The 12,707-nt window shown below is 41.8% G+C and overlaps 1 protein-coding gene across 4 annotated transcripts in view; it reads right to left on the bottom strand.

Annotated features, from left to right (window-relative positions):
• Window positions 1–12,707, bottom strand: part of LOC311249883 (NACHT, LRR and PYD domains-containing protein 3-like) — a 140,720-nt gene that overhangs the window by 72,971 nt on the left and 55,042 nt on the right. For 2 of the 4 annotated variants that reach the window (XM_084341248.1, XM_084341250.1), the window contains exons 9-10: window positions 4,459–4,578; window positions 3,997–4,214 (exon numbers count right to left, since the gene is read on the bottom strand). The exons of the other annotated variants lie outside the window; for them this stretch is intronic. In XM_084341248.1, coding sequence (XP_084197374.1) covers window positions 3,997–4,214; window positions 4,459–4,578 — 338 coding nt within the window. The remainder of the gene's footprint in view (window positions 1–3,996; window positions 4,215–4,458; window positions 4,579–12,707) is intronic. 4 annotated transcript variants of the gene reach the window in all.

The following is a 12,707-nucleotide window of genomic DNA, read 5'->3' as shown; positions in this document are numbered from 1 at the left end:
ACATCAGAGACACGAACAATTAACACACACGTGTTTGCAATCATATGGATCATAAATCATAAATCATAAAAGCATGCGCAAAGTGATGAAAAATGGCATGAACAATGGCAGCCTTGGCCTTGTTAGAAGACATCGCAAATGGTAATATCAGACGTGAGAGGGTGTTTAGAGAACGGGAAGATCTGTTGGCAAATGACGACAACTGGCTCATGAGTCACACATGTTGCTATAAAAGCGCCATCACAGGGTGAATTTGTTTTCGTCAACAGGAAACATTTTTATTCAATTAATGTTCAAATAATATGTGATGCGCAAATTCAGCTCACCAACATCGTGGCAAGGTGGCCTGGTTCAACGCATGACTCGTTCATTCTTACCAATAGCATGGTTGGTAACAGGCTGGAGGCTGGCACGGTGCGCGATGGGTGGCTTCTCGGTGAGTAAATCTGTTTAATTGCGCCCCGTATGTAAACCAGCACAATGCTCATTTGGGGCATTTGTGCATACAAATATGTGCATTTGTTTTTCCCTGGTGAAAATAGAGCGGCAGAGCTATCTAACAAGCCCTTTATTGTCTTGTTGTGTTCAGTATTTGTGTCATTAAACGCGTGCGTAAAGTTGGAAATGTCACACTGCAGTAGCCACGGCGCACTTCTGCAGTCATTAATATAAATGTGATCAGTCTCGTCAATCCTTGTAATGAAGTTGTTTTGTCCTTCTGTTTATTTCCCACTAACGGTGGCACTTATATATATTATTTCTTTTGAAAAAAGTAATAGTGATTCAATCAAGTGGTGCATGAAAAAAGGAAACTGAATCTATTTCACATGTTATTAGGCAGAAATCCTACGCTTCACCTCCACCTCCGACCATTTTTTATTTTTAATTTCAGTGAGTGTGCGCTGCTCCGACCCCACAACGTTTTTTTGGTGTTTATCCCTGGCGAGAGGCTACCAAATAATACAGATCTTCGCGTCTCGACTTTATTTAATAGCGTTTCGAGCTCAGACTCGGTGAAGTTGCGCTTCTTCCCTTTACTCACGGTGTAAATCTGATGGTGCAGAGAGGGGAATCCCCGGTGCAGGCCCTGTTTAAATTAATTTGCATATTTAAATGAGGGCGTGGACAGGGAGGAGTTTAGCACTTCTACATGTGCGCTCAATTCCACGTTGATTGGGATGTACAAAGGAAAAGTGCTTGGATCGATGCGTACGCACACTTTGATACATCTGATTTCTTTTGTGCGTACGACAGTTTCTGGATTCTAGCGTACGCCATGTTTCAGTAGGAAATCCACGCAAGTCTTAGTACATGAGGCCCCTGCTCTGCTCGTTTTCTTAATGCCCACGTCGACTACGCTGTTTTAACAGCCAACGCAGGACGCTGCAACCACCTTTAATCCACGCCGAGGAAGCGAGCTGGATTAAGGAAGACACACGATATAAGTGAGGCTTAATTGGTGTCTGGGCAGATACTTGGCGTGGCATTTGTCTTTACAATAAAACCGTTGCATAGATGATTCCCAGGAGACCATCTTTCTTTAATTTACAACTTTGCAACACCATTTGTCCTCTTCCCCCCTCAAGACAGATACACTCCTTTCTCCCAGGTTAATCAAGGTCAGCATGGAGAAATCCACTCTCTGACATCAAGTGGAACAGAAAACTGTTTTGTGACAAAGATGTGTTATAATTGATAATTGTCCCTGCAATTGCAAATTAGGTAACGACTCTGATGTTCTGTGTCTCTTCTGATAGAATTAACAAGTACACTCTCCAGAGTAAAAGTACTCTGGGCCTCTTCTTTGTTGTTCTAATCCTCGAATCCTGCCCGAATGGTTTACGACTATGCGTTCTCTTAGCTGACACAATCCAACCAATAATGGTTTCTGTACTCATCCAGATTTCAAGCAAGTTCTAAATAATCAGAATCAGAATTCCTTTAATTGTCCCACAATGGGGAAATTTCTTTTCCACAGCAGACAGTAATTACAATTTTAAAAAAAAGTAAAGAAAAGAAATCAATATAATAAGAAGATAAGAAATAGAATTACTCGTATATACATAATATTTACAATATGAACAGTGTAATTATAAACAGTGTGGTACAAATAATAATAAATATGGGTATTTAAAAATTGTCCAGTTAGTGCAAAACAAAATGTACATGGGATATGGCACAGTGCACATGTGAGGTCTACTGGGAGCAGTGCTGGTGGCATAGTCTAACAGCAGCAGGAAGGAAGGACCTGCGATACCGCTCCTTCACACATTTAGGGTTTATCAGTCTGTCGCTGAAGGAGCTGACCAGTGCTGTGATAGTGACCTGTAGGGGGTGGGACTCCTTCACCAGCAGCGATGACAGCTTATCCATCATCCTGCTGTCTCGAATCCCAGCTCCCCTGGGCAGAACTGAGCTACATGTCAAAGTATCCTTGAGCAAGATACTGAACCCCAAAATGGCAGCATCCCTGCAACCACGGAGTAGCGGATGATTATGGCTGTGTCCAAATTCAGGGGCTGCAGTGCAGACCACGAAGGGTGCATTTGAAGGCCAATTACGTCACAACGCTGCACGAAGGCTGTCCAAATTCAAAGGCTCCTTCAAATGCAGCCTGCCCTTCCCTCTTTTTGGAGGACGCACCGCTACTATCCTTCACGGCCTCACCACTGCTCAGTCCCGAAAACAGAAGAGGACGCAAGAGAAAATGGCGACGTCAAGTGGCGCAGACATGACATTCAAATTTAAGTAATGGGTTTATACTCGGTTTTTAGTCATTTGAACATCCAACGCTAGATATATTAAACTTCAAGGGACTATAAAACCTCCAGATGTTAACTTTCAGTTAAAATATGTGACGCTGGTAATGCTATGGTAAATATAGTTGTTATTCACCAATGGGTGAATGCTTATTTTGTAATGTTGATAACTCAATTTAGATTTGTCACATTTTGTCGTTAATTTTTGTACACAAATAAATAAAAAATGTACACGTTTGATAGATTTGAACCAAAACAGACTTTATTGCATCTCTTCATTCACAAACGTGACGTAAGGGTAAGGGGCGGGTACACCTGGTGGCGCAACCAGGAAATGCTCCGAAGGCTAGACCATCCCATTTAACAACGGTGGACGAGGCCTTAAAGGTCTCTCCGAAGGACCCGCCTTCGTGGGCCGCAAAGGCCGCGTCCTTGAAGGCTGCAGCCCCTGAATTTGGACACAGCCAATGAGATGAGATGAGGTCTAGGTTCAGCAATGTCATGTGCCCAAAAAATGAGGTCAGCTGACAACCTGAATATACTGAATGACCTGGTTTTTCCATCAATGTAATTTTTCTTCCCCAACGGCACAAGCATATTCCGAGATTCACGGGCTCAAACTATGAAAGACCGGTTTAGGGAGTTTGAGACATCATTTTAACCTCAGAGTACAGACCTTAACCCCCCTGAGAATCTTTGGGATGTGCTGGAGAAGACTTTAAGCAGCGGCCCGACTCTCCTATCATCAATACAAGATCTTGGCAATAAATGAATGCAACTCTGGACAGAAATAGATGTTGTGACATTGCATTAGCTCATTAAAATGATGCCATGGCGAAAGCATGCCATAGTCTGTTCGTGCTCTTACATTGCACACTAGGCTGGCTTTGTAGTAGTAGTGTACTGTACTGCCTCATCTGTGTTTATTTATTTATTTTATTTTATTGTCCGGTTTTGTATGTACTGGTCTGCGTCTTAACTGTTCTAACTGTCTGGATGAGCGAGAGACATCTGAATTTCCCTACCGGGATTAATAAAGTATCTATCTATCTATCTATCTATCTATCTATCTATCTATTTATCTATCTATCTATCTATCTATCTATCTATCTATCTATCAATCAAAGCTAAAGGTGGTCCAACAAAATATTAGAGTGTGTGACTTCTTTTTGGCCAGGCAGTCTATGATAACATGTAGCAGCTGACATGTTTAATTGGTAGAGATGTAGAGTCTTACATTGTACACTGCTGGTCTGACCGGCTGCTCTTGTTCTGGATCTTTCTCCACACTGGGGACAGGAGGAGTCCCCTGATGAAGCAGACTGGTCCCAGTATGAAGTGGTGCACTGCCTGCAGAACCAGTGTCCACAGCTGGTAGAGACTGGATCCTTCAGGACGTCCTGACACAAAGCACAGCTGCAGAGCTGCTCCTCCACAGAAACATGACTCCTCTTCCTGTCAACACATTTCTTAGTGACTACAATGATTTGTTGAGTGTTGATACAAGGGCACAACTGAGAAAACTTTCTTAAAGTGTAAATTCTCATTTTGTTTGCTGCAGAAATAAAATCAGATCCATTTCAGTTTGAAACATGATCTGCACTAATAGTTCTGCATTATTATTATGAATCTCTTGCCATTTTTTTTAAATTTCATCCTCATGTATCATGTTTAATTAAGTCAGTTTACAGTCTCTTACTGTGTGTCTGAGGGTCCAGGTCCATTACTGAAGAAGAAAGGAGGATCTTTGGACCGGTCACTCCTCATAGACAGACAGCTGGGTACTGGAGACTCTGCTCTCTGTCTGTTGAACTGAACTCTGCAACAACATGTTTTTATTTATATCACATGAATCTTTGATAAACTCTCTGAAGACAAAGTCATTTAGGAAGCTCTAAATACACAAACTGCTGCTGCTGTTGATAATTAGGAGGTTTAAAAGTTTGTATCAGCTCTCTTAGTTTAGATTACAGCTTTTAGGTGACTGACAGCTGTCAGATACTCAGAGGAAGATTGTGACTCATTTCTGTTTGTGTCACAAAATTCACATTTCAGTAGGAATTTTAAGATATAAACACAAAATCAACACTGGATGAAGCAGCTGAAAATAAGTCATATAAATTAGTGGCAGGTCTCTTACTGTGTGTCTGAGGGTCCAGGTCCATTACTGAACTCTGGAGGTTTGTTTTTGGACCGGTCACTCCTCAGAGACAGACAGCTGGGTACTGGAGACTCTGCTCTGTCCTCCTCTTCCTCCACACCAAGTCTCCAGGAGGCCATCTTCTGGACTTCAGTCAGTCTGAGAGGTAAAACAGTTACACTGACGGTGAGCTCAAAACTAAAAGAAGGTTGTTTGAAAGTCACACACAACTCTGAGAGAACAGGAAGTGAGACACAATCTGTCTCTGATCGACTTCATCAAACTGTTGACTTTACTCCAACATGTCTGTCCTCTACAGTCCTCAGGGAGACAAAGACTTGGAGACTTTGACAGTAAAATAATACAAATGTTGGATTAACACTCACCCTGACACAGCGTTCAGTTTCCTGCTCCATCTGCTGTCGACTCAAAATGGAGTCTGAGCTCAGTTTAGTTTCACTTTGAGAGTTGCCTCCCTGTCACATTGCTCCTCCCCTCTCCAGTTACAGGAAATCAGTATCTGTTTTCTGTGTGTGTGTGTGTGTGTGTGTGTGTGTGTGTGTGTGTGTGTGTGTGTGTGTGCGCGTGAGAGAGAGAGATTCAGACTGAGAGAGAGACAGATTCAGACTGAGAGAGACAGATTCAGACTGAGAGAGAGAGATTCAGACTGAGAGAGACAGATTCTGGCCACACATCACAATATTTACTCATTTGGCAAAAGAATCTAAATTAAAAATCTCACAAACTAAAAAATCCAGCATGAAACAAAAAGAGCGCTGGTTCGATAAAGAATGTGCTGTATCCAGACAGAACCTGAGAAAACTGTCAAACAGGAAACACAGGAACCCAAATGACCCGTTAGGACGGCTTGAATATGTCCAAGCCCTGAAAGAATACAAAAAACTCCTCTGTGTGAAAAAAATGCATCATATGGAGAGAGAACTCAACAAAATTGAAAAAGCCATAAATGACAACACCTTTTGGAAATTATGGAAAAACATCAACAGAAACCCACGTACAGAGACCAACCCAATTCAAAATGGCAAAATCTGGAAAGATTACTTTGATGACCTCTATAGAAATCCAGAGTGTCAGGGTCTGAATCATAACCAAATTTTAACAATAGACAAACTGAAAGAACTAGAAAGGACAGTGAGGGACAACCAATGTGCCCTTGATTACCCCATCACCATTAAAGAAATACAGCACAAAATCAAAACCCTTAAAAATGGAAAAGCTTGCGGTATAGACAGCATTAACTCAGAGATGCTGAAACACAGTAACTTAAAACTCCAACTTGCCGTGCGAAAACACTTCAACATGGTGTTGGCCTCTGGATATCACCCCAGTGTTTGGAATAAAGGTCTCATTTCTCCTGTATTTAAAAATGGAGGCAGGTATAACCCCAGCAATTACAGGGGCATCTGTTTTAACAGCAACCTGAGTAAACTCTTCTGTAGCATCCTCAACTCCAGATTAATCTCTTATCTCACTGAACATAATATTCTGTCTAGAAGCCAAATTGGCTTTTTGCCCAAACATCAAACATCTGACCACATATACACTCTGCATACACTCATCCAACAGCATGTTCACAGAAAACACAAAGGAAAGATATTTGCATGTTTTGTAGATCTAAAAAAGGCTTTTGACACAATTTGGCACAACGGGTTATTTTTACAACTTCTCCAATATGGAATTGGGGGTAAAATGTATGATTTAATCAAATCCAAATATTCTGACAACCAGTGCTGTTAAAACTGGAAACACAAGAACAGAGTTCTTCAAACAAGGAAAAGGAGCATCAGGGCTGCAGCCTGTCTCCACTCTGATCAACATTTACATCAATACACTGGCCACTCTTCTTGAACAGTCCTCAAGCCCAGGATTACATCTACAAGGCAAAGACATCACATTCCTCATGTATGCAGATGACCTGGTTCTACTGTCCCCAACAGAACAGGGCCTGCAGCAGAACCTCTCTCTGCTGGAGACGTTCTGTCAAAACTGGGCGGTAGATATCAACCTTGACAAAACCAAAGTCATGGTATTCCAGAAAAAGGCAAGGTTACATGAGTCCAAACATGTTTTCAGGGTAAGAGGGACCACACTTCAGCATACAGTGGAATATAATTACCTGGGCATCACCATCAGTTCATCAGGCAGCTTTGACAAAGCAATAAACTCCCTCACAGAAACGGCACGCAGGGCGACTATAGCATCAAAAGCTCACTATATAAATTCAATCCTCCAGTTACAATTTGGCTAAAACTATTTAACAGTGTAATAAAACCCATCCTGATGTATGGAAGTGAAGTGTGGGGCCCTCTGATGACCCAGAGGCACCTCATGGGACACAACACCCACTGAGAAACTTAACCTTCAATTCTGCAAGGAAATCCTCAAGGTCCACAGAAACTGTCCAAACCATGCATGTAGAGCAGAGCTGGGACACTTCCCTCTCTCTCTACACATGATCAAAAGGTCAATTAAGTTCCAGGTTCACTTAGCACAAGCTGATCCTGGTTCCTATCGCCACAGAGCCTTCCTCAGTAACAGCCTCTGTCCAGAGACAGACCCTCTGAGAAACACCAGAGAAACCTGCCACCTCAAAACCCAAGACCTCCAAACTCTCTCCAAAACTCATCTGATATCTATAGACAAAGAGAATAAAAAGACTTACATTGACAATTGGAAAAATCTAATCAAATCCATCAATAAATTGGAGTGCTATCGCTCACTGGACAGAGAGTATTCTCCAGCACAATATCTGGTCAGCATACAAAACCCCAAACAAAGACAAACACTAACAATGTACAGACTCAGACCATCAGCTGCAGGTTGAAACAGGTCGGCATAAGAAACAGTGGAAGCCCAGAGAATTAAGAATCTGTAAACACTGCTCTTCAGGAGAAATAGAAACTGAGGCCCATTTCCTCCTCTCCTGCCCCCTGTACCAAACAGAGAGAGGTTTTCCTCCAGCAGATCACTGCAGCAGATCCAACATATCAGGGAAAAACATGTGATGAGCTGTTAAAAGTCTGTCTGGGAGAAGATCCACCATTTGTAAAATTAGCTGCACAATACGTAACACTCTGCCATGAAACTAGAGAAACACACAAATGCTAACCACAACCATTACTGCTATGGTATAATATTGTTGTTGTTGTTGTTGTTTTTCATTTCTTTATTTTATATATTATTATTATTATTATTATTATCATCATTTAATATGAACTGTATATATATATATATATATATATATATATATTTTTTTTTAATTATATATAAGAACTTGCAACTGTCTAATGACACCCAGTCTGTGTATAAGAGAGAGACAGCACTTCATCAACACACACACACACACAAGGTATACAGTATAAATATATATATTTTTTATTTATTTTTATTTTTATTTTTTATTGTATTATATTTGTATATATTTGATTCTGTGAGTTGTATTTGTTTTGTTTTCATTGACTCTTGATGCTTTGGCAACATAGTTCTTGTAACAGTCATGCCAATAAAGCAAAATGAATTGAATTGAATTGAAATTGATTCAGACTGAGAGAGAGAGACAGATTCAGACTGAGAGAGAGACAGATTCAGACTGAGAGAGACAGATTCAGACTGAGAGAGAGACAGATTCAGACTGAGAGAGAGAGACAGATTCAGACTGAGAGAGAGACAGATTCAGACTGAGAGAGAGACAGATTCAGACTGAGAGAGAGAGACAGATTCAGACTGAGAGAGAGACAGATAATATCGTAAATATCAAATAAACCAAGTTAAACTTTGGAAACGTGCTCGTCTCGGGGACCTGAGCGCTCGGACTGGAGAGGAAGCCGACACTATAAACATCCAGGGAGATCAGCACTGAGGCCTGCCTGGAGAAACCTGCTCTCCTCTCCCCGAACTCCCCCCAAGACACCATTTAGATAAAGTCACCAACACAAGTGGTGCCCAGCTGTTACAGCTCTGCCGCGCTGGCTCTGTATATAGTCAACGGGAGGTTACGAGGAGACTCTCCGGGCCGTTACACATTGAGTTCAGCTCCTGGCAGCAGTACGGTGGACTACGCCAGAACAGATCTGGACCCGACGTCTCTCAGAGCTTTCACAGTCGACCCACTCACACCCCTCTCGGACCACAGCGAGATCACGGTCCATCTGAAGAGGGCACACGCTCACTGTGAGGCCTCTAAACCCAGTGAACTGTACAACACCACACACTCACACAGATGGAAACCAGACAGCATGGAGAGCTACCGAAAGGCTTTGAAAATGCCAACATCCAATATTCAGTCCATTTATTTCTTTCTGGAGCATTTCCCCACAGTAATGACGGTGCAAACACTGCTGTGGACACAATCAACGCAACTTTTGATGAACTGGCAACGTTATCAAACTTGAAGACCTCAAATCAAAAACCAAAACAAACACACAATAACAAATGGTTTGACAATGATCGCAGAAATATAAGCAACACTTTAAGAAGGTTATCCAACGAAAAACACAGAGACCCAAATAACCAAAATATACGCCTTCATCACTACGACACCTTAAAACAACACAAACACACACTGAGAGCAAAGAAAGACCAACACACCAGAACCCGGCTCTCTGAAACAGAAGAACCTTTAGAGTCAGACCCGTTCTGACTCTGAACAGAACACAACAAGATCAACTGGCAACACAAGATGGCAGCGTTTGGATGAATGACTTTACTGAATTATACAGCAACATTACAAAGAACAGCGACCAAAACAAAACACACGCCAGGTGGAAAACCTGAGAATTAGTAATTAAAGACGACAAAACCCTCGAGATGCTTCAATAACAGAGCGAGAACTGACGGAAAGCATCCGATCCCTGAGAGCTAAAAAGGCCTGTGGAGTCGACAGCATCTCAAATGAAATGATCAAATACTCTGAGCGTGAATTCAAATCGGCTGTACTCAAACTCTTTAATATAATTCTAGCAGCTGGCACTTTTCCTGACATGTGGAATAAAGGTTTAATAACACCACTTTATAACAGTGGAGATAAACATGACCCTAATAATTACCGTGGCGTCCGTGTAAATAGTAACCTGGAAAAACCTTTTGCAACATTATGAATAAAAGACTCATCAGTTTCGTCAACAACCGAAATGTTTTGAATAAATGCCAAATTGGATTCTTACCAAATTTTGGCCCAACAGACCTCATCTACACCCTCCACACCCTGATCGAGCAGGAGTCAGACGAGAAGAGAGGAAATGCCTGCGCATGTTTTGTCGATTTCACAAAGGCCTTTGACTCCATCTGGCACGAGGGCCTTTTCTACAGACGGCTCAACAGCGGCATCGGGGGGAAAACACATGATGTCATTAAATCTATGTACACAAATAGTAAATGTGCAGTTAAAATAGGAGACAAACAAACAGCCTTCTTTTCCCAAGGTGGTGGGGTGAGGCAGGGAGGCAATCTTAGTCCAATCCTCTTCAGTTTATACATCAATGAATCTGCACGTCAGCTAGATCAATCCACGGCACCTGGCCTCGACCTGAAGGACACAGAAATGAAGGGTCTCCTGTCCGCAGATGACTCGGTGTTGCTGTCACCAACAAAACAAGGTCTACAGCAGCACCTCAACCTCCTGCATGCATCCTGTCAGACCTGGGCCCTGACAGCTAACCCAAAGAAAACCAAAGCTATGATCGTCCAGAAGCAGTCCAGAAGTCAGGAAAACACACACTTTCTATTTGGACGCCACTAAATTACAACATACAAGAAACGACACATACCTTGGCCTCAACATGAGCTCCACAGGAAGCTTCAACTTGGCTGTGAGAGATCTGAGAGACAAAGCAAGGAGAGCTTTCTGTGCAGTCAGAAGAAACATTAAACTTGACGTTCAATTAAAATCTGGCTGAACATTTTCCATCTGTATCAGAACCCATAATTCTCTGTGGCAGTGAAATCTGGGGACCAACATTAAATCATGAATTTGACAAACGGGACGAAACAATACTAGAATCCTTCCACACAGAGTTCTGTAAGAACATCATGCAGGTCCAGAGAAGACACCAAACAATGCGTGTAGAGCAGAACTCGGCCAATACCCCCTCATACTGACAATACAAAACAGAGCAATTACATTTTACAATCACCTAAAAACTAGTGACCCCCAGACGCACCATCACAAAGCCCTAACCTGCCGGGAGCTGCAGCCAGAGAAGAGTCCCCTCAGCCAGCTGGTCCAGAGGCTCGGTCCAGACAACCCAACACGGCCCGGACAGCCTCGGGACCACGACACCAAGCCAATCAGACCAAACCAAATTATCAACCGACAAAAAGAAATCTATATCACAGACTGGAAGGAAACAACTAAAGCTGGACACAATGTACACAGTAACAACATGTTTGTGATGGGGACATGAAAGAGACAGAATATAGAGACTCTCTGTTCACACTTTCTGCCAGCAGAGGGAGCTGCAGACCGTCAGGAGTTCATCAGTCTGTCTCCAAACTGACCCTGAAACCTGTCACACCTGAGCTCATCAACACTTTCCTCAATCGTCTCATTTCACTTTGAGTCCAAGTTAAAGTGTCCAACATTCACAGACAAACAGCTGACACCCTGCTCGCATGTACGTGTCAGAGTCAGCGTTTATTTTAAATGAAAGGAGTCAAATAAAAGGAGAAAAGAGATTATTATGTCACATTTTTACTTTACTTTGCTTCTTACTTCATGCACACAATAACTTTATACCGTCCTATAACTTGCACCAGTAAGTTCTCACCCTGCAAAACCTTTTGAAGAAGATTTCTGCAAATGAAAAAGGGGAAACAATCTTTTCTTTTTAGAAAAATTAAAGTTTAAAGGCTGATAAACCCTTTTTATTTACTTGAGTGTGGTTTATTGAGAATACAGACATAATTTACACTCAAGAAAGCTCTGAAAAGCAAACTTGAAGGTAGAAAAGTTTATTTCCTGAGTTTGTGTGTGACATATTTATCACGTGATGACAAACAGATGTGGGAGTAATCTGTACAGAGACTCTGAAGCAGCCACGTTATTATTTACATGTCTACTCTGAGATTTACCTACATCGTCCATAAATATCTTTACATTTACTTATTGATGTTATTCTGAGCATTTGGTCTGCGTGACACTCTTCTTATTTTAATAAGCAAGTACCGTGAAGTTAATAATATGTTAGTGATGTCTAAATGTTGGACGAAGTGAAGAGAGACAAAGAAAACTTAACTTGAGCAATAAAGCAATTCTGCTGCTTGTAGATGAGGTTCATTATGGACATTTTATAATAAGGAGAATTTAGTCCCACGTTGACAAGGACAGACAATGAAGACGAATGAAGTCTGGATTATATCACTGAGATAATGTTTAATTAATCATTAATACTCTGTAAAGTCAGGGGTCGAGTCACGTGGGAGCCGATGGAGGCTGAGCTCCATAAACACAATCTGTGGAGGTCCCAGATACATTACCAACAACCTTATTCTTAGTCTGTAATAATGCATTTTCAATGTGATCAATACTATTTATGTTAATGATGTAAACAGTCTGAAAGAAACATGTCGTCCAAATGAACTGAGCGCCATATTGTCGTGAATGTCAGTGACAATGACTGCATTTCACCACCAAGCCACCGGGGGGCGCAGCAGAATCGAGCCACCTGTGCCCTTGAAAGCGAGCGAGCCTCGAACAGTTCGTGGACCTATTTGGATGGAGAGGCTACGACCTGTATCTACAAGTATTATCCTCATGAGATGTACTGAGAAAGTAATATAGACTAGACTAC

This window comes from Pagrus pagrus, assembly GCF_965226575.1.
Source record: "Pagrus pagrus genome assembly, chromosome: 20".
NCBI classification, from domain to species: Eukaryota; Metazoa; Chordata; class Actinopteri; order Spariformes; family Sparidae; genus Pagrus; species Pagrus pagrus.
Note: the sequence above shows the minus strand (reverse complement) of the source record. Positions and strands in the feature narration are given on the sequence as shown.